The sequence below is a fragment of the Tachyglossus aculeatus genome, chromosome 2 (genome assembly GCF_015852505.1).
Source record: "Tachyglossus aculeatus isolate mTacAcu1 chromosome 2, mTacAcu1.pri, whole genome shotgun sequence".
Taxonomy (NCBI): domain Eukaryota; kingdom Metazoa; phylum Chordata; class Mammalia; order Monotremata; family Tachyglossidae; genus Tachyglossus; species Tachyglossus aculeatus.
Genome location: NC_052067.1, coordinates 170189957 through 170212287, shown reverse-complemented (window position 1 = coordinate 170212287; position 22331 = coordinate 170189957). Strand labels below are relative to the sequence as shown.

Here is a 22331-nt window from a genome sequence, read left to right as displayed (position 1 = left end):
AACCTCCCCAGCGTTTAGAACAGTGCTTTGCACAGAGTAAGTGCTTAGTAAATAATAATAATAATAAATAATAGCAATAATATATAAAATATAATATAATATATAAAATATATATTATATATTATTTATATAGCAATAGTAAATAATGATAATATGATAATAATGATAATAATGATAAAATAATGGTAATAATAGAGAAGCAGCGTGGCTCAGTGGAAAGAGCCCAGGCTTTGGAGTCGGAGGTCATGGGTTCAAATCCCAGCTCTGCCAATTGTCAGCTGGGTGGCTTTGGGCAAGTCACTTCACTTCTCTGGGCCTCAGTACCCTCATCTGGAAAATGGGGATTAAGACTGTGAGCCCCCTGTGGGACAACCTGATCACCTTGTAACCTCCCCAGCGTTTAGAACAGTGCTTTGCACATAGTAAGCGCTTAATAAATGCCATCATTATTATTAATAGTGCTTAAGTTGCCCCTGCTCTCTCTCCCTCCCTCCAGGCTCGCATCTCCTCCTTGTATCTACTCCAGTGCTTAGAACAGTGCCTGGCACACAGTAAGCGCTTAACAAATACCATTATTATAATTATTATTACTCTGCGCATAGTAAGCACTCATTAAATACCACGGATTGATGAATTTATTGGTTTTGAGAAACCAGGAAGTCAAACAGCCTGTGTGCTTACAGATATTTTATTTCAGTTTTGATAAAAAAAAAAAAAAAACAAGCGGCGGAGCCGGGATTAGAGAAGCAGCGTGGCTTAGAGGAAAGAGCACAGGCTCGGGGGTCAGAGGTCATGGGTTCTAATCCCGGCTCCGCCACTTCTCAGCTGAGTGACCTTGGCCAAGTCGCTTCACTTCTCTGGGCCTCAGTTCCCTCACCTGTAAAATGGGGATTAATCAATCAATCAATCAATCGTATTTATTGAGCGCTTACTGTGTGCAGAGCACTGTACTAAGCGCTTGGGAAGTACAAGTTGGCAACATATAGAGACAGTCCCTACCCAACAGCGGGCTCACAGTCTAAAAGGGGGATACAGAGAAACAAAACCAAACATACTAACAAAATAAAATAAATAGAATAGATATGTATAAGTAAAATAAATAAATAGAGTAATAAATATGTACAAACATATATACATATATACAGGATTAAGACTGTGTGCCCCACGTGGGACAATCTGATTACCTTGTATCTCCCCCAGCATTTAGAACAGTGTTTGGCACATAGTAAGTGCTTAACAAGTACCATTATTATTATTATTATTATTCTTATTATTATCATTATAAAAAACAAGTGGCAGAGTCAGGATTAGAGAAGCAGCATGGCTTAGCGGAAAGAGCACAGACTTGGGGGTCAGAGGTCATGGGTTCTAATCCCCGGTAGGGACTGTCTCTATGTGTTGCCGACTTGTACTTCCCAAGCGCTTGGTACAGTGCTCTGCACACAGTAGGCACTCAATAAATATGATTGATTGACTGATTGATTGATCAGCTGAGTGACCTTGGGCCAGTCACTCCACTTCTCCGTGCCTCAGTTCCCTCATCTGGAAAACGGGGATGAAAACTGTGAGCCCCACGTGGGCCAACCTGATGACCTTGTATCTCCCCCAGCGCCTAGAACAGTGCTTGGCACATAGTAAGCGCTTAAAGCGCTCAATAAATATGGTCGAATGGATGAACAAATACCATCATCATCAATCGTATTTATTGAGCGCTTACTATGTGCAGAGCGCTTGGGAAGTAGAAATTGGCACACGTAGAGACATTCCCTACCCAACAGTGGGCTCACAGTCTCATTATCTTTATTTATAAATGCCATTATAAATGCCATTATAAATAAAATTATTATTATTATTATTACGACACGCTCGATCGACTGCTTCCGGAGGGAAGGAAGGAGAAAGCCGAGGCAGAGGCCCCGTGAGACTTACCGTCGAATATGTCGACCATCCGGAAGAAAGCCAGAGAGAGGGATGATTTCCCGCTGCCGGTGCGGCCGCAGATCCCAACCTGGAAGACAACACGGAGCCTTGGCCGCCGGGAAAACCCAGCGATGCCCCCTGAACCCGGGGTGAACCCACTGTTGCGTAGGGACCGTCTCTCTATGTTGCCAACTTGGACTTCCCAAGCACTTAGTACAGTGCTCTGCACACAGTAAGCGCTCAATAAATACGATTGATTGATTGATTGATTGACCCACAGAGCAAGCAGGGCAGCATCGTCGTGGGGAACGGGTGATATCTGTCTTCCCCCCCTCTAGACTGTGAGCTCACTGAGGGCAGGGATGGCCTGTTTATTCAAGCAATCAATCAATCAATCGTATTTATTGAGCACTTACTGTGTGCGGAGCACTGGATTAAGCGCTTGAGAAGTACAAGTTGGCAACATATAGAGACGGTCCCTACCCAACGGTGGGCTCACAGTCTAGAAGGGGGAGACAGAGAACAAAACCAAACATATTAACAAAATAAAATAAGTAGAATAGATGTGTACAAGTAAAATAAATAAATAAATAAACAAATAAATAAACAAATAAATAAATAAATAGATAGATAGATAGATAGGTAGATAGATAGATAGATAAATAAATAAATAAATAGAGTAATAAATATGTACAAACATATATACATATAAGGAGAAAGGATATAATATAAGGATAAAGGAGACAGCCGAGGCCGAGGCCCCATCAGACCTACCGTCGAATATGTCGACCATCCGGAAGATGTTATACTGTACTTCCCAAGCGCTTAGTTTGGTGCTCTGCACACTGTAAGCGCTTAATACATACGACTGAAGGGATGAATAAATGAATTATCTTGTCTTGGACTCCCCCAACCGCTTAGTACAGTGCTGTCTACACAAAGTAAACACCCAATCATTCATTCATTGCGTGGCTCAGTGGAAAGAGCCCGGGCTTTGGAGTCAGAGGTAATGGGTTCAAATCCCGGCTCCGCCACTTGTCAGCTGTGTGACTTTGGGCAAGTCACTTCACTTCTCTGGGCCTCAGTTCCCTCATCTGGAAAATGGGGATTGAGATTGGGAGCCCCACGTGGGACAACCTGATCACCTCGTATCCCCCGAGTGCTTAGAACAGTGCTGTGCACATAGTAAGCGCTTAACAAATACCATCATTATTATTATTCTAGACTGTGAGCCCACTGTTGGGTAAGGACCGTCTCTATATGTTGCCAACTTGGACTTCCCGAGAGCTTAGTACAGTGCTCTGCACATAGTAAGTGCTCAACAAATACGATTGACTGATTGATTGATTATTACTATTATTCTCTGTGCCTCAGTTACCTCATCTGTAAAATGGGGATGAAAACTGGGAGCCCCCCGCAGGACAACCTGGTCACCTTGTAACCTTCCCAGCGCTTAGAACTGTGCTTTGCATGTAGTAAGCGCTTAATAAACGTCATCATTAATCGTATTTATTGAGCGCTTACTATGTGCATAGAACTGTACTAAGCGCTTGGGAAGTCCGAGTCGGCAACATCTAGAGACGGTCCCTACCCAACAGCGGGCTCACAGGCTAGGAGGGGGAGACGGACTACAAAACAAAACATGTAGACCAACACCACTGATTCACTGGTTGATCCCCCTGTAGACCGTAAGCTCCCTGTGATCAGGAAACGTGTCAGCCAGCTGTGTTGTATTGGACTCTCCCTAGCGCTTAGGATAGTGCTCTGCCCATAGTAAGTGCTCAATCACTTCACTTCCTTCTTCCACTATTACTCTATTTATTTATTATTACTCTATTTTACTTGTACATATCTCTTCTATTCATTTTATTTTGTTAATATATGTTGTCTGTCTCCCCCTTCTAGACTGTGAGCCCGCTGTTGGGTAGGGACCGTCTCTAGATGTTGCCAACTTGGACTTCCCGAGCGCTTAGTACAGTGCTGTGCACACAATAAGTGCTCAATAAATACGATTGAATGAATGAATGAATAAATACCACTAGTGGATTGACTATGAACTCAAAGCACCATAAGTAAAAGAACACCAGGTTTACAGTGTCTGGTAACTGGTGAATCAGTCAATCAATCAATCGTATCTATTGAGCACTTACTGTGTGCAGAGCACTGTACTAAGCGCTTGGAATCATCACCAGATCATTATCCAGTCATCGTCCATTTCTGCGGGATATTTGTTCCCCGATAAGAATGATAATGATGGTATTTGTGAAGCTCTCACTATGTGCGAACCACTGTTGAGTGCTCCCTCTGGGCAGAGCACTGTTATCAATGCGCAGGAAAGTACAGCGGAATTGATAGAGAGCTTATAGATTAGAAGTGTCGATAATAATAATAATTATGTCAATAATAATAATAATCATTATGGTACTTATTGAGCACTTTCTATGGGCCAAGCACTGTTCTAAGTACGGGGGTAGATACAAGGTCACTGCGTTGGACAGAGCATCCCTGTCCTGGCACACAGTCAGAGCTCAGTAAATACAGTTGAGCGCTTAGTACAGTGCTCTGCACACAGTAAGCGCTCAATAAATATGATTGATTGATTGATTGATTGGAGAGAGACAAGAACCAGTCACAGTGAATAATAATAGAGAAGCAACGTGGCTCAGTGGAAAGAGCCCGGGCTTTGGAGTCAGAGATCATGGGTTCAAATCCCGGCTCGACCACTTGTCAGCTGGGTGACTTTTGGGCAAGTCACTTCCCTTCTCTGGGCCTCAGTGACCTCATCTGTAAAATGGGGATGAAGATTGTGAGCTCCCCGCGGGACAACCTGATCACCTTGTTAACCTCCCCAGCGCTTAGAAGATTCATTCATTCATTCAATCGCATTTATTGAGCGCCTACTGTGTGCAGAGCACTGGACTAAGCGCTTGGGAAGTCCAAGTTGGCAACATATAGAGACGGCACCTACCCAACAGCGGGCTCATGGTCTAGAAAGCGGGCTCACAGTCTAAAACAGTGCTTTGCACTTAATAAATGCCATCATAATAATAATAATATATTAATATAATATATTATATATGAATATATAACATTATATATTAATGATTATATGCTAATAATAATTGTGGCATTTGTTAAGCACTTACTACATACCAGGCACCGTACTAAGCGCTGGGGTGGATACAAAATAATCAGGTTGGACACAGTCCCTGTCCCACCTGGGGCTCACAGTCTCAATCCCCATTTTACAGATGAGGTAACTGAGGCCCAGAGAAGTGAAGTGACTCGCTGAAGGTCACCCAGCAGACAAGTGGCAGAGGCGGAATTAGAACCCATGACCTTCTGATTCCCAGGCCGGGCCTCTACCCACTTCGCCATGCTGCTTCTCTGCTTCTCTAATCAATGTGAGTTAGTGGCAAAACCGCGGGCTTGGGAATCAGAAAGTCGGGGGTTCCAATCCCGGCTCCAACGCTTGTCTGCTGTGTGACCTTAGACAAGTCACTTCACTCCTCAGAGAAGCAGCGTGACTCAGTGGAAAGAGCCCGGGCTTTGGAGTCAGAGGCCACAGGTTCAAATCCAGCTCCACCACTTGTCGGCTGTGTGACTTTGGGCAAGTCTTTGGAGTCAGAGGCCACGGTTTCAAATCCAGCCTCCGCCACCTGTCAGCTGTGTGACTTTGGGCAAGTCACTTTACTTCTCTGTGCCTCAGTTCCCTCATCCGGAAAATGGGGATTAAGACTGTGAGCCCCCCGTGGGACAACCTGATCACCTGGTAACCTCCCCAGTGCTTAGAACAGTGCTTTGCACATAGTAAGCGCTTAATAAATGCCATCATTTTGATTATTATTATTATTATTGGCACCTCAGTTACCTCATCTGCAAAATGGGGATTCAGACTGTGAGCCCCATGTTGGACCACCTGATTAACTTGTGTCTACTTCAGAGCTTAGAACAGTGCTTGGCACATAATAAGCGCTTAACAGATGCCATTATAATAATAATGATTATTATAGAGAAGCAGCGTGGCTCAGTGGAAAGAGCCCAGGCTTTGGAGTCAGAGGTCATGGGTTCAAATCCCAGCTCCGCCAATTGTCAGCTGTGTGACATTGGGCAAATCACTTCACTTATCTTTGCCTCAGTTCCCTCATATGTAAAATGGGAATTGAGTGTGAGCCCCCGTGGGACAACCTGATCACCTTGTAACCTCCCCAGTGGTTAGAACAGTGCTTTGCACATAGTAAGCGCTTAATAAATGCTATTATTATTATTATTATCATTATTATTATTATTATTATGCTCGTTGTGGGCAGGGAATGTGTCTGCTTATTGTTGTATTGTCCTCTCCCAAGCGCTTAGTCTAGTGCTCTGAATACAGCAAGTGCTCAGTAAATATAACTGACTGACAGACTGTCTGACTGACAACCACCCTTTCCCCCCTCCCCTAATAGTAATGATGGTATTTGTTAATAATAATAATAATAATAATAATAATAATAATAATAATGGCATTTGTTAAGCACTTACTATGTGCAAAGCCCTGTTCTAAGCACTGGGGGGATACAAGGGGATCAGGTTGTCCCACATGGGGCTCACAGTCTTAATCCCCATTTTACAGCTGAGGTAACTGAGGCTCAGAGAAGTTAAATAATAATAATAATTTTGGTATTAGTTAAGTGCTTACTATGTGCAAAGCACTGTTCTAAGCGCTGGGGAGGATACAAAATGACCAGGTTGTCCCATGTGGGGCTCACAATCTTAATCCCCATTTTACAGCTGAGGCAACTGAGGCTCAGGGAAGTTAAATGACTTGCCCAATGTCACACAGCTGACAAGTGGCAGAGCAGGGATTCGAACCCATGACCGCTGACTCCCAAGCCCAGGGTCTTTCCACTGAGCCACGCTGCTTCTCTTAGTTAAGCACATACTATGTGCCAAGCACTGTACTTTTAGACTGTGAGCCCACTGTTGGGTAGGGACCGTCTCTATATGTTGCCAACTTGTACTTCCCAAGCGCTTAGTACAGTGCTCTGCACACAGTGAGCGCTCAATAAATACGATTGATGGTCTAAGCGCCCTAATCTTCCTGTGCATCATTTGTGCAGAAATACACGACTGATTAAAGAATGAGGACTCGGATAGTAAAATACAAGCAGTGCTTCCTTAATGCTTAGCACAGTGCTCTGCGCAGTAAGCGCTCCGGAAATCCCACTGATTGATCGATCCTGTGACTCCGGCTCCTTCTAGATTGTAGGCTCATAATGCACTGAGAATGTGTCCTTTTAGTGTTAATAATAATGATGATGGTATTTGTTAAGCGCTTACTAGGTGCCAAGCACTGTTCTAAGCACTGGGATGGATACAAGGTGATCAGGTTGTCCCACGTGGGGCTCACAGTCTTCATCCCCATTTTACAGATGAGGTCACTGAGTGAAGTGAGCCTGTTGTTGGGTAGGGACCGTCTCTATATGTTGCCGATTTGTACTTCCCAAGAGCTTAGTCCAGTGCTCTACACACAGTAAGCGCTCAATAAATACGACTGAATGAATGAATGAATGAATGAGGCCCAGAGAAGTGAAGTGAGCCCGTTGTTGGATAGGGACCGTCTCTATATGTTGCCGATTTGTACTTCCCAAGAGCTTAGTCCAGTGCTCTGCACACAGTAAGCGCTCAATAAATACGATTGAATGAATGAATGAATAAATGAATGAATGAATGAGGCCCAGAGAAGTGATGTGAGCCCGTTGTTGGGTAGGGACCGTCTCTATATGTTGCCGATTTGTACTTCCCAAGAGCTTAGTCCAGTGCTCTGAACACAGTAAGCGCTCAATAAATGCGATGGAATGAATGACTGAATGAAGTGACTTGCCCAAAGTCACACCGCTGACAAGTGGCGGAGCCGGGATTAGAACCCATGACCTTTGCCTCCCAAGACTGGGCTCTTTTCACTGAGCCACGCGGCTTCTCGGTGGAATGTTTCCTCCCCCTCTCCATCCCCCCCAGCCTTACCTCCTTCCCTTCCCCACAGCACCTGTATAGATGTATATATGTTTGTACGGATTTATTACTCTATTTATTTATTTATTTTACTTGTACATATTGATTCTATTTATTTTATTCTGTTAATATGTTTTGTTCTCTGTCTCTGTCTCCCCCTTCTAGCCTGTGAGCCCACTGTTGGGTAGGGACCGTCTCTAGATGTTGCCAACTTGGACTTCCCAAGCGCTTAGTCCAGTGCTCTGCACACAGTGAGCGCTCAATAAATACGATTAAATGAATGAATGAATGAATGAATGAATGAATGAATGGAATGAGGGTGGAAGGCCACTTACTTTTTGCCCGGGTTTGATGTAGGCCTTGACGTGTTTGAGGACGGGCTTCAGGTTGCTTTCGTATCGGACGCACAGATCGTGAATCTTGATCTCACCCTCCTGCGGCCAGTGCTCCGGAACTTCGGAGGGATCTGGAAGAGGTTTCCAGAGTTTCTAAGCAGTCCATCCCCTCGCCTCCTCCTCCCTCACCTCCCTTCTTCTAGACTGGGAGCCCGCTGTTGGGTAGGGACCGTCTCTATGTGTTGCCAACTCGGCCTTCCCAAGCGCTTAGTACAGTGCTCTGCACACAGTAAGCGCTCAATGAATACGATTGATTGATTGATTCTCCAGCCCAGCCCGCATCCTCCGCTCCTCTGCGGCCGCTCACCTCCTCACTGGGCCTCGTTCTCGCCCATCCCACTGTTGACCCCCGGCCCACGTCCTCCCCCTGGCCCGGAATTCCCTCCCTCCACACATCCGCCAAACTCACTCTCTTCCTCCCTCCAAAGCCCTACCGAGAGCTCACCTCCTCCAGGAGGCCTTCCCACACTGAACTCCCCTTTTCCTCTGCTCCTCCTCCCCTCTCCATCGCTCCAACTCCCTTCCTCTGCTCTACTCCCCTCCCTGCCCCACAGCACTTGTGTATATAGGTACATATTTATTATTCTATATATTTTGTTAATGATGCCCATATATCTATTTATTTTATTTTGTTAGTCTATTATTTTTATTTTGTTAGTCTATTAATTTTATTTTGTTAGTCTATTAATTTTATTTTGTTAGTCTATTTTATTTTGTTGGTCTATTTTATTTTGTTAGTATGTTTGGTTTTGTTCTCTGTCTCCCCCTTCTAGACTGTGAGCCCACTGTTGGGTAGGGACCGTCTCTCTATGTTGCCAACTTGGACTTCCCAAGCGCTTAGTCCAGTGCTCTGCACACAGTAAGCGCTCAATAAATACGACTGAATGAATCTATAATTCTATATATTTATTTTGATGCTATTGATGCCCGTCTCCTTGTTTTGTTTCGTTCCGTCTCCCCCTTCTAGACTGTGAGCCCGCTGTTGCCGAATTGTACTTTCCAAGCGCTTAGTCCAGTGCTCTGCACACAGTAAGCGTTCAATAAATACGACTGAATGAATCTATAATTCTATATATTTATTTTGATGCTATTGATGCCTGTCTCCTTGTTTTGTTTTGCTCCCTGTCTCCCCCTTCTAGACTGTGAGCCTGCTGTTGCCGAATTGTACTTTCCAAGCGCTTAGTCCAGTGCTCTGCACACAGTAAACGCTCAATAAATACGACTGAATGAATCTATAATCCTATATATTTATTTTGATCCTATTGATGCCCGTCTCCTTGTTTTGTTTTGTTGCCTGTCTCCCCCTTCTAGACTGTGAGCCCGCTGTTGCCGAATTGTACTTCCCAAGTGCTTAGTCCAGTGCTCTGCACACAGTAAGCGCTCAGTAAATATGATTCAATAAATACGATTGATGATGATGATGATGATTGAACGAACGAATGAGTCACGCCAAGACAGACCCCAGCCCGGAGGAAGGACGAACGTCCCGAGCTTGGGGAACGATGGACTTCGACGAATGTCTGCCCGCAAACGGCCAGCAAAATGCCAACCGTTAAAAACGCCGCTCTTCTGTGCGCCCAGGAAATCAACCAGATCAGCCGCCTGTTGGGCTCTGGATTGCTTGGCGGACTTTGTTTTTAAAAATTGTACTTGGTAAACACTTAGAATAATAATAATTTTTTTAAAACTGTACTTGGTAAGCACTTAGAATAATAATAATAGCATTTGTTAAGCGCTTACTATGTGCCAGGCACTGTTCAAAGTGCTGGGGAGATACAGTCCCTGTCCCACATGGCTCTCACAGTCTTCATTCGTTCATTCACTCATTCAATTGTATTTATTGAGCACTTACCGTGTGCGGAGCACTGTACTAAGCGCTTGGGAAGTACAGGTTGGCAACCTATAGAGACGGTCCCTACCCAACAACGGGCTCACAGTCTAGAAGGGGGAGACAGACGACAAAACAAAATCCCCATTTATGGATGAGGGAACTGAGGCCCAGAGAAGTGAAGTGACTTGCCCAGGGTCACACAGTAGACAAGTGGTGGAGCTGCGATTAGAACCCAGGTCTTTCCGATTCATTCATTCAGTGGTATTTATTGAGCGCTTACTGCGTGCAGAGCACTGTACTAAGCACTTGACTCCTGGGTATATGATACACAAGGCTACTCTGCTTCTTAAGGAGCTGAAATTGCACACCTTAGAGTTAATCCCCCTTTATTACCACTCTGGTAATGTAATAATAATTACGGCATTTGTTAATCACTTACTGTACTAACTGCACTGTACTAAGCACTGCACTGCACTAACATCACTTACTGCACTGTACTAAGCGCTGGGGTAGATACCAGCAAATCAGGCTGGACACAGTCCCTGTCCCACTTGGGGCTCACGGCCTTCATCCCCGTTTTACAGAGGAAGTAACTGAGGCACAGATAAGTGAAGTGATTTATCCAAGGCCACACAGCCCACCTCCTCCAAGGGGCCTTCCCAGACTAAGCCCCACTTTTCCTCATCTCCCACTCCCTTCTGCGTCGCCCTGATTCGCTCCCTTTGTTCTTCCCCCCTCCCAGCCCCATCCGACGTGTCCATATCCGTGGTTTTATTTATTTGTACTGATGTCTGTCTTCCCAATCAATCAATCAATCAATCGTATTTATTGAGCACTTACTGTGTGCAGAGCACTGTACTAAGCACTTGGGAAGTCCAAGTTGGCAACATATAGAGACAGTCCATATCCAACAGTGGGCTCACAGTCTAAAAGACTATAAGCTCATTGTGGGCAGGAAATGTGTCGGCTTACTGTTGCAGCTGTCCTCTCCCAAGGGCTTAGTACAGTGCTCTGTCCACAGTAAGCACTCAATAAATACAACTGAAAGACTGAATTAAATTCTCCGCACCTCGTTTCCCTCTTCTATGAAGTGGGGGCCAATTCCAGGGAGTCCAGGGTGGAGACTCGAGTTGACTGCGCGGAAGGCGGCGCCCGTCAACCGCTTCCCGATTTTTCCCAGTGAGCCCGTTGTTGGGTAGGGACCGCCTCTATATGTTGCCAACTTGTACTTCCCAAGCGCTTAGTACAGTGCTCTGCACCCAGCAAGTGCTCAATAAATACGATTGAATGAATGAATGAATGACAGGACTGTGTCCGGCCTGATTGGGTTCATTCATTCATTCATTCAGTCGTATTTATTGAGCGCTTACTGTGTGCAGAGCACTGGACTAAGCGCTTGGGAAGCACAAGTTGACAAGTTGGTTGTACCCACCCTAGTACTTAGCACGTTGCCTGGCACACAGTAAGAGCTTAACAAAAGCTATTATTAATTCTCATTTTCTAGATGAGGGAACTGAGGGCTTGAGAATAATAACAATAGTAATTATGGTATTTGGTAAGTGCTTACTATGTGCCAAGCTCTGTTGTAAAGCGCTGGGGTAATAATAATAATAATAATAATAATGATGGCATTTATTAAGCATTATGTGCACAGCACTGTTCTAAGTGCTGGGGAGGTTACAATCAATCAATCATTCAATCAATTGTATTTATTGAGCACTTACTGTGTGCAGAGCACTGTACTAAGCGCTTGGGAAGTACAAGTTGGCAACATATAGAGACAGTCCCTACCCAACAATGGGCTCACAGTCTAGATTACCATGTGATCAGGTTGTCCCACGGGGGGCTCACAGTCTTAATCCCCATTTTACAGATAAGCTAACTGAGGCACACAAGGTAGTCAAGTTGTCCCACGTGGGGCTCACAGTCTTTGTCCCCATTTTATAGATGAGGGAACTGAGGCCCAGAGAATAATTATAATGATGGCGGAATTTGTCAAGTGCTTGCTATGTGCCAAGAACTGTTCTAAGCACTGGGAAAGACACAAGGTGATCAGGTTGTCCCACATGGGGCTCACAGCCTTCATCCCCATTTTCCAGATGAGGCAACTGAGGCCCAGAGAAGCAAAACGACTTGCCCGAAGTCACATGGCAAGCAATCGGCAGAAGCCAGGATTAGAACCCAGGTCCTCTGACACTCAGTCCCGGGCTCTTTCCACTAAGCCACGCTGCTTCTCTAGATCATCATCATCAATTGTATTTATTGAGCGCTTACTGTGTGCAACAACAACTCTCTCCTCGACCCCCTCCAGTCTGGCTTCCGTCCCCTTCATTCCACGGAAACTGCGCTCTCAAAGGTCACCAATGACCTCCTGCTTGCCAAATCCAACGGCTCATACTCTGTCCTAATCCTCCTCGACCTCTCAGCTGCCTTTGACACTGTGGACCACCCCCTTCTCCTCAACACGTTATCTGACCTTGGCTTCACAGACTCCGTCCTCTCCTGGTTCTCCTCTTATCTCTCCGGTCGTTCTTTCTCAGTCTCTTTTGCAGGCTCCTCCTCCCCCTCCCATCCTCTTACTGTGGGAGTTCCCCAAGGTTCAGTGCTTGGTCCCCTTCTGTTCTCAATCTACACTCACTCCCTTGGTGACCTCATTCGCTCCCACGGCTTCAACTATCACCTCTACGCTGATGACACCCAGATCTCCATCTCTGCCCCTGCTCTCTCCCCCTCCCTCCAGGCTCGCATCTCCTCCTGCCTTCAGGACATCTCCATCTGGATGTCCGCCCGCCACCTAAAGCTCAACATGTCGAAGACTGAGCTCCTTGTCTTCCCTCCCAAACCTTGTCCTCTCCCTGACTTTCCCATCTCTGTTGACGGCACTACCATCCTTCCCGTCTCCCAAGCCCGCAACCTTGGTGTCATCCTCGACTCCGCTCTCTCATTCCCCCCTCACATCCAAGCCGTCACCAAAACCTGCCGGTCTCAGCTCCGCAACATTGCCAAGATCCGCCCTTTCCTCTCCATCCAAACCGCTACCCTGCTAATTCAAGCTCTCATCCTATCCCGTCTGGACTACTGCACTAGCCTTCTCTCTGATCTCCCATCCTCGTGTCTCTCTCCACTTCAATCCATACTTCATGCTGCTGCCCGGATTATCTTTGTCCAGAAACGCTCTGGACATATCACTCCCCTCCTCAAAAACCTCCAATGGCTACCGATCAATCTGCGCATCAGGCAGAAACTCCTCACCCTGGGCTTCAAGGCTCTCCATCACCTCGCCCCCTCCTACCTCACCTCCCTTCTCTCCTTCTACTGCCCAGCCCGCACCCTCCGCTCCTCCACCACTAATCTCCTCACTGTACCTCGCTCTCGCCTGTCCCGCCATCGACCCCCGGCCCACGTCATCCCCCGGGCCTGGAATGCCCTCCCTCTGCCCATCCGCCAAGCTAGCTCTCTTCCTCCCTTCAAGGCCCTGCTGAGAGCTCACCTCCTCCAGGAGGCCTTCCCAGATTGAGCCCCTTCTTTCCTCTCCCCCTCGTCCCCCTCTCCATCCCCCCGCCTTACCGCCTTCCCCTCCCCACAGCACCTGTATATATGTATATATGGTTGTACATATTTATTACTCTGTTTATTTATTTATTTATTTATTTTACTTGTACATTTCTATCCTACTTATTTTATTTTGTTGGTATGTTTGGTTCTGTTCTCTGTCTCCCCCTTTTAGACTGTGAGCCCACTGTCGGGTAGGGACTGTCTCTATGTGATGCCAATTTGTACTTCCCAAGCGCTTAGTACAGTGCTCTGCACATAGTAAGCGCTCAATAAATACGATTGATTGATTGATTGATTGCAGAGCACTGTACTAAGCACTTGGGAAGTACAAGTTGGCAACATATAGAGACAGTCCCTACCCAACAATGGGCTCATGGGGGGCTCACAGTCTTAATCCCCATTTTACAGATGAGCTAACTGAGGCACACAAGGTAGTCAAGTTGCCCCACATGCGGCTCACAGTCTTTGTCCCCATTTTATAGATGAGGGAACTGAGGCCCAGAGAATAATTATAATGATGACGGAATTTGTCAAGTGCTTGCTATGTGCCAAGTACTGTTCTAAGCGCTGGGAAAGACACAAGGTGATCAGGTTTTCCCACATGGGGCTCACAGCCTTCATTCCCATTTTCCAGTTGAGGCAACTGAGGCCCAGAGAAGCAAAACGACTTGCCCAAAGTCACACCGCAAGCAATCGGCAGAAGCCAGGATTAGAACCCAGGTCCTCTGACACCCAGTCCCGGGCTCTTTCCACTAAGCCACGCTGCTTCTCTAGATCATCATCATCAATCGTATTTATTGAGCGCTTACTGTGTGCAGAGCACTGTACTAAGCGCTTGGGAAGTACAAGTTGGCAACATATAGAGACAGTCCCTACCCAACAGTGGGCTCACGCTACTTAAATGAACAATTTTTCCAAAATGCCCAATTTACGCCGATCGTCGTCTGCTTTCTGCTTCCATTTGCCAGCGTGGCCTAGAGAATTAAACCTCTTTCATCGAAATATTCCCCCCGAATCGTGAAACGACGTATGCCGTGATACCCATGGTTCCTTCGTAGTTTTCCGATTCCATGTTCAAGAAACTGTTCACTTTCTTCACCGCTCCCATCTGGACCTCCAAATCGGCCAAATTTCTCACAACCCAGTTCAGGTAGTTTGTGATCTATTCCGGGGGGGCAAAAAAAGCACAACGGGTTGTCAAAACAATTGGGTTTCTTATTATTATCATTATTATTATTATCATCATCATTGTTATATCATTATATAATATACTTTTTCATTATATCATATGATATATTACATATTAACAATTGTAGCTAGTCTTATAATAAAAGCAGTCAATTGTTTTGAAGATTCATTCATTCATTCATTATATCATCATATGATATATTACATATTAATAATTGTAGCTATTCTTATTATAATAATAAAAGCAGCCAATTGTTTTGAAGATTCATTCATTCATTCATTCATTCATTCAATCATATTTATTGAGCGCTTACTATGTGCCACGCACTGTTCTAAGTGCTGGCCCACTCTTGGGTAGAGACTGTCTCTATATGTTGCAAATTTGTACTTCCCAAGCGCTTAGTACAGTGCTCTGCACACAGTAAGCGCTCAATAAATACGATTGATTGATTGATTGATTGGAGTGGATACAGGGTAATCAGGTTGGCCCACGTGGGGCTCACACCTTTAATCCCCATTTTACAGATGAGGAAACTGAGGCACAGAGAAGTTAAGTGACTTGCCTAAGGTTCATTCATTCATTCAGTCGTATTTATTGAGCGCTTATTGTGTGCAGAGCACTGTACTAAGCGCTTGGGAAGTCCAAGTTGGCAACATATAGAGGTGGTCCCTACCCAACAACGGGCTCACAGTCTAGAATGGGGAGACAGACAACAAAACCAAACATGTGGACAGGTGTCAAGTCGTCAGAATAAATAGAAGTAAAGCTAGATGCACATCATTGACAAAATCAATAGAATAGTAAATATGTACAAGTAAAATAAATAGAGCAATAAATCTGTACAAACATATATACAGGTGCTGTGGGGAGGGGAAGGAGGATGGGGAGGATGGGAGGAGGAGAGGAAAAAGGAGGCTTAGTCTGGGAAGGCCTCCTGAAGGAGGTGAGCTCTCAGTAGGGCTTTGAAGGGAGGAAGAGAGCTAGCTTGGCAGAAATCGATGATAATTGTATGTAATATTATAATGATTAATGTAAAATAATAATGATAATGATCAATCAATCAATCAGTCAATTGCATTTATTGAGCGCTTACTATGTGCAGAGCACTGTACTAAGCGCTTGGGAAGTACAAATTGGCAACATATAGAGACAGTCCCTACCCAACAGTGGGCTCACAGTCTAAAAGGGGGAGACAGAGAACAAAAACAAACATACTAACAAAATAAAACAAATAGAATAGATATGTACAAATAAAATAAATAAATAAATAAATAGAGTAATAAATATGTACAAACATATATACATATATACAGGTGCTGTGGGGAAGGGAAGGAGGTAAGATGGGGGGGATGGAGAGGGGGACGAAAGGGAGAGGAAGGAAGGGGCTCAGTGTGGGAAGGCCTCCTGGAGGAGGTGAGCTCTCAGTAGGGCCTTGAAGGGAGGAAGAGAGCATGTTTGGTGGATGGGCAGAGGGAGGGCATTCCGGGCCCGGGGGAGGACGTGGGCCGGGGGTCGATGGCGGGACAGGCGAGAGCGAGGTACGGTGAGGAGATTAGCGGCGGAGGAGCGGAGGGTGCGGGCTGGGCTGAAGAAGGACAGAAGGGAGGGGAGGGAGGAGGGGGCCAGGGGATGGATGGATGGACAGCCTGGAAGCCCAGGGTGAGGAGTTTCTGCCTGAGGCGCAGATTGATTGGTAGCCACCGGAGATTTTTGAGGAGGGGAGTGATATGCCCAGAGCGTTTCTGGACAAAGATAATCCGGGCAGCAGCATGGAGTATGGATTGAAGTGGGGAGAGACACGAGGATGGGAGATCAGAGAGAAGGCTGATGCAGTAGTCCAGACGGGATAGGATGAGAGCTTGAACGAGCAGGGTGGCGGTTGGGATGGAGAGGAAAGGGCAGATCTTGGCAATGTTGCGGAGCTGAGACCGGCAGGTTTTGGTCACGGCTTGGATGTGAGGAGTGAATGAGAGAGCGGAGTCAAGGATGACACCGAGGTTGTGGGCTTGTGAGACGGGAAGGATGGTAGTGCCGTCAACAGAGATGGGAAAGTCAGGGAGAGGGCAAGGTTTGGGAGGGAAGACAAGGAGTTCAGTCTTCGACATGTTGAGCTTTAGGTGGCGGGGAAGACATCCAAATGGAGATGTCCTGAAGGCAGGAGGAGATGCGAGCCTGGAGAGAGGGGGAGAGAGCAGGGGCAGAGACGTAGATCTGGGTGTCATCAGCGTAGAGATGAGAGTTGAAGCCGTGGGAGCGAATGAGGTCACCGAGGGAGTGCGTGTAGATCGAGAACAGACGGGTACCAAGCACTGAACCTTGGGGAACCCCCACAGTAAGGGGATGGGAGGGGGAGGAGGAGCCTGCAAAAGAGATTGAGAATGAACGACCGGAGAGATACGAGGAGAACCAGGAGAGGACGGAGTCTGTGAAGCCAAGGTCAGATAACGTGTTGAGGAGAAGGGGGTGGGCCACAGTGTCGAAGGCAGCCGAGAGGTCAAGGAGGATTAGGACAGAGTAGGAGCCATTGGATTTGGCAAGCAGGAGGTCATTGGTGATCTTTGAGAGGGCAGTTTCTGTGGAATGTAGGGGACGGAAGCCAGGCTGGAGGGGGTCGAGGAAAGAGTTGGTGCTGAGGAATTCGAGGCAGCACATGTAGACAACTCGTTCAAGGAGTTTGGAAAGGAATGGTAGGAGGGATATGGGGCGATAACTAGAAGGTGAGGTGGGGTCAAGAGAGGGTTTTTTTAGGATGGGAGAGACGTGGGCATGTTTGAAGGCAGAGGGGAAGGAACCAGTGGAGAGTGAGCGGTTGAAGATGGAAGTTAAGGAGGGGAGAAGGGATGGAGCGAGAGATTTCATGAGATGAGAGGGAATGGGGTCAGAAGCACAGGTGGCCGGAGTAGCACTTGAGAGGAGGGAGGAGAGCTCCTCTGAGGATACTGCTGGGAAGGATGGGAGAGTAGCAGAGAGTGTTGAGAGCCGGGGGGATAGAGAAAGGAGGTAAGAGACTTTGGGCAGGTCGGACCTGAAGAATAACAATAAGGGTATTTGTTAAGCACTTTGTGCCAAGCACTGTTCTAAGCGCTGGGGTAGATACAAGGTAATCAGGTTGTCCCATGTGGGGCTCACAGTCTTAATTCCCATTTTACAGATGAGGTAACTGAGGCAGAGTAGTTAAGTGATTTGTCCATAGTCACACAGCTGATAAGTGGTGGAGCCGGGATTAGAACCCATGACCTCTGACTCTCAAGCCCAGGCTCTTTCCACTGAGGCCCGCTGCTTTTAGCGCTGGACGTTTGTACGGGATCATCAGCATCAATCGTATTTATTGAGCGCTTACTGTGTGCAGAGCACTGTACTAAGCGCTTAATGTCAGCCAGCCAGCCAATCATATTTATTGAGCAGTTAATGAGTGCAGAACACTGTACTAAGCACTTGGGAGAGAACAATAGAATAATATAACAGAAACCCTCCCTGCCCACAACAATTTTCCCCACTTCTAGACTGTGAGCCAGCCGTTGGGTAGGGATTGTCTCTATCTGTTGCCAAATTGGACTTTCCAAGCGCTTAGTACAGTGCTCTGCACACAGCAAGTGCTCAATAAATATCATTGAATGAATGAATGGACAAGCATAAGTTCTGGAGTGAGAGACAGACATTTATATGAATATCTGTCTCTGTGGAAAGAGCCTGGGCTTTGGAGTCAGAGGTCATGGGTTCAAATCCCAGCTCCGCCAATTGTCAGGTGGGTGACTTTGGGCAAGTCACTTCACTTCTCTGGGCCTCAGTTACCTCATCTTTAAAATGGGGATGAAGAATGTGAGCCCCCCGTGGGACAACCTGATCACCTTGTAACCTCCTCAGCACATCATCATCATCATCAATCGTATTTATTGAGCGCTTGCTATGTGCAGAGCACTGTACTAAGCGCTTGGGAAGTACAAATTGGCAACATATAGAGACAGTCCCTACCCAACAGTGGGCTCACAGTCTAAAGCATAGAACAGTGCTTCGCACATAGTAAGCGCTTAACAAATACCAGCATTATTATCATTATTATTGTTATTATTATTATTATTATTATTATTATTTTAAAAATGACAGATCTGGACATCAGTGGTGTGGGGCTGGGAGGGGGGATGAAGAAAGGGAGCGAGTCAGGGGGATGCAGAAGGGAGTGGGAGACGAGGAAAGGGGGGCACAGTCAGGGAAGGCTTCTTGGAGGAGGTGGGCCTTCAATAAGGCTTTGAAGGAGGGGAAGGTAAATCATCCGGGTTAAAATAACCATTTCCAAGCTGAGCCTCGTCACTAAGATCGATCAATCGATCGAGAAGGAGGGAGACAGATGGAGATACGATCTTCATTCTTTCATTTCTCTATATGTTGCCAACTTGTACTTCCCAAGCGCTTAGTCCAGTGCTCTGCACACAGTAAGTGCTCAATAAATACGATTGATTGATTGATTGATTGATTCAGTCGTATTTATTGGAGCGCTTACTGTGTGCAGAGCACTGTAATCAGCGCTTGGGAGAGGACAATACAACAATAAACGGACTGGCTTTAAGGCACTCCATCAGTTCTCTTCCAGTTAAGCCAAGTGACTAGAGATTGGGAGTCAGAAGGAGCTGGGTTCCAATTCCGGCTCCGTCATTCGTTTCCTGTGTGACCTTGGGCAAGTCACTTAGATTCTCGGTGCCTCAGTTCCCTCATCTGTAAACTGGGGATGTAGACTGTGAGCCCTACTTGGGACAGGTACTGTGTCCAAACCGACTAACTTGTATCCCCAAGAGCCCGGCCTCTGGAGTCAGAGGGCATGGGTTCAAATCCCAACTCCGCCAATTAGCTGTGTGACTTTGGGCAAGTCACTTAACTTCTCTGGGCCTCAGTTCCCTCATCTGTAAAATGGGGATGAAGACTGTGAGCCCCCCCTTGGGACAACCTGATCACCTTGTAACCTCCCCAGCACTTAGAACAGTGCTTTGCACATAGTAAGTGCTTAATAAATGCCATTATTATTATTATTATTATTATTATTATTATTATTATTATTATCCCCGCCCCGGGGGCTTAGAACAGTGCCTAGCATGTAGTAAGCGCTGAACAAATTCCACAATTATTATTATTATCATTCACTGTGACTAGTTCTTGTGTCCTTTCCATCAATCAATCAACCAACCTTATTTATTGAGCACAATTATTATTATTATTATTCACTGTGACTGGTTCCTGTCTCTTTTCAATCAATCAAGTAACTGTAGCATCGTGCTTAGGGGACAGAGCCTGGGTTTGGGAGTCAGAGGACATGGGTTCTAATCCTGGCTCTGCCACTAGTCTGACCTTCCTCCCCATCCCCTCCGCCTTACCTCCTTCCCCTCCCCACAGCACCTGTATATATGTTTGTACGTATTTATTACTCTATTTATTTATTTTATTTGTACATATTTATTCTATTTATTCTATTTTGTTAATATGCTTTGTTTTGTTCTCTGTCTCCCCCTTCTAGACTGTGAGCCCACTGTTGGGTAGGGACTGTCTCTATACGTTGCCAACTTGTACTTCCCAAGCGCTTAGTACCATGCTCTGCACCCAGTAAGCACTCAATAAATACGACTGAATGAATGAACCTTAGGCAAGTCACTTCACTTCTCTGTGCCTCAGTTTCCTTATCTGTAAAATGGGGATTAAAAGTGTGAGCCCCACGTGGGACAACCTGATTACCCTGTATCCACCCCAGCACTTAGAACAGTGCGTGGCACATAGCAAGCGCTTAACAAATACCATCATTATTATTATTATTTATTATATAATTGTTATTATTCACTGTGACTAGTTCTTGTGTCCTTTCCATCAATCAATCAACCAACCTTATTTATTGGTTGATTTATTGAACAAGACTGGTTCTTGTCTCTTTTCAGTCAGTCAATCCCGGTTCTTGTCTCTTTTCAGTCAACCAACCATATTTATTGAGCACAGTTATTAGTTATTAGTATTCAGTTATACAGTTATTAGTATTCACTGTGACTGGTGCTTTTCTCTTTTCAGTCAGTCAGTCAACCAACCTCATTTATTGAGCACTGACTGTGTGCAGAGCACGGTACTAAGCGCTTGGGAAGTCCAAGTGGGCAACATCTAGAGACAGTCCCTACCCAACAGTGGGCTCACAGTCTAGAAGGGGGAGACAGAGAACAAAACAGAGCATATTAACAAAATAAAATAAATAGAATAAATATGTACAAATAAAATAGAGTAATCTAGAGACGGTCGCTACCCAACAGTGGGCTCACAGTCTAGAAGGGGGAGACAGAGAACAAAACAAAGCATATTAACAAAATAAAATAAATAGGATAAATATGTACAAATAAAATAGAGTAATAAATACGTACTAAGCGCTTATTAGAGGACAATGTAACGATATAACAGACACATTCCCTGCTCACAAAGAGCACACAGTCTCTTGCAGTTGACTTTTAGCTCAAGCCTGGAGCTCCCTCCCCACCCCCTTCACCTCACAAAGCCCTTCCAAAATCCCATCCCTTGGAAGAGGTCTTCCCTGATTAATCTTTCATCTCCTCCCCCTTTCTTCCCCCTCTGTTCCTGCCATTATGACACATCTACATTCCTAAATCCTTGGATACTTATGGCCTGGCTCCCTCTTCCTCTGATACGTTTGCCCAGATCTCCCAACTCCGTTACTTCTCCGAAACTTCCATTTATTTTAGCGCCCGCCTCCCCTCCTAGATTGCAAAACCTCCGCCTCACACAGAAACTCTTCATCCTTGGCTTTCATCAATCAGTCGTATCAATCGTATTTATTGAGCGCTTACTATGTGCAGAGCACTGTACTAAGCGCTTGGGAAGTACAAATTGGCAATATATAGAGACAGTCCCTACCCAACAGTGGGCTTTAAAACAGTCAATCCCCTCTCCCCCTCCTCCGTCACCCCGCTACTCTCTTACTCCCTTACTACAACCCAGCCCGAACACTTCACCCCACCGCTGCTGCTAACTTTCTCGCTGGGCCTCCATCTCCTTCTGGAGAAGCAGCGTGACTCAGTGAAAAGAGGATGGGCTTTGGAGTCAGAGGTCATGGGTTCAAATCCCGACTCCATCAGCTGGGTGACTTTGGGCAAGTCACTTCACTTCTCCGTGCCTCAGTTACCTCATCTGTAAAATAGGATGAAGACTGTGAGCCCCAAGCGGGACAACCTGATCACCTTGTAACCTCCCCAGTGCTTAGAACAGTGCTTTGCACATAGTAAGCGCTCAATAAATGCCATTATCATTACTATTATTATTATTATTATCTCTTCTATCCCACCGCCAACCCCTCACCAGCACCCTACCTTTGACCTGGGACGCCCTCCCACCTCACATCCAACCGACAATGACTCCAAGGCCTTATCGGAGGCCCATCTCCTCCAAGCGCTTAGTACAGTGCTCTGCACAC

General features: G+C 45.9%; 1 protein-coding gene across 1 annotated transcript in view; it reads right to left on the bottom strand.

The window, feature by feature from the left end:
- ABCC9 (ATP binding cassette subfamily C member 9) overlaps positions 1 to 22331 on the bottom strand; it is a 351651-nt gene that overhangs the window by 50837 nt on the left and 278483 nt on the right. Inside the window, exons 31-33 of the mRNA XM_038765661.1 lie at positions 14737 to 14857; positions 8250 to 8380; positions 1930 to 2008 (exon numbers count right to left, since the gene is read on the bottom strand). Coding sequence (XP_038621589.1) covers positions 1930 to 2008; positions 8250 to 8380; positions 14737 to 14857 — 331 coding nt within the window. The remainder of the gene's footprint in view (positions 1 to 1929; positions 2009 to 8249; positions 8381 to 14736; positions 14858 to 22331) is intronic.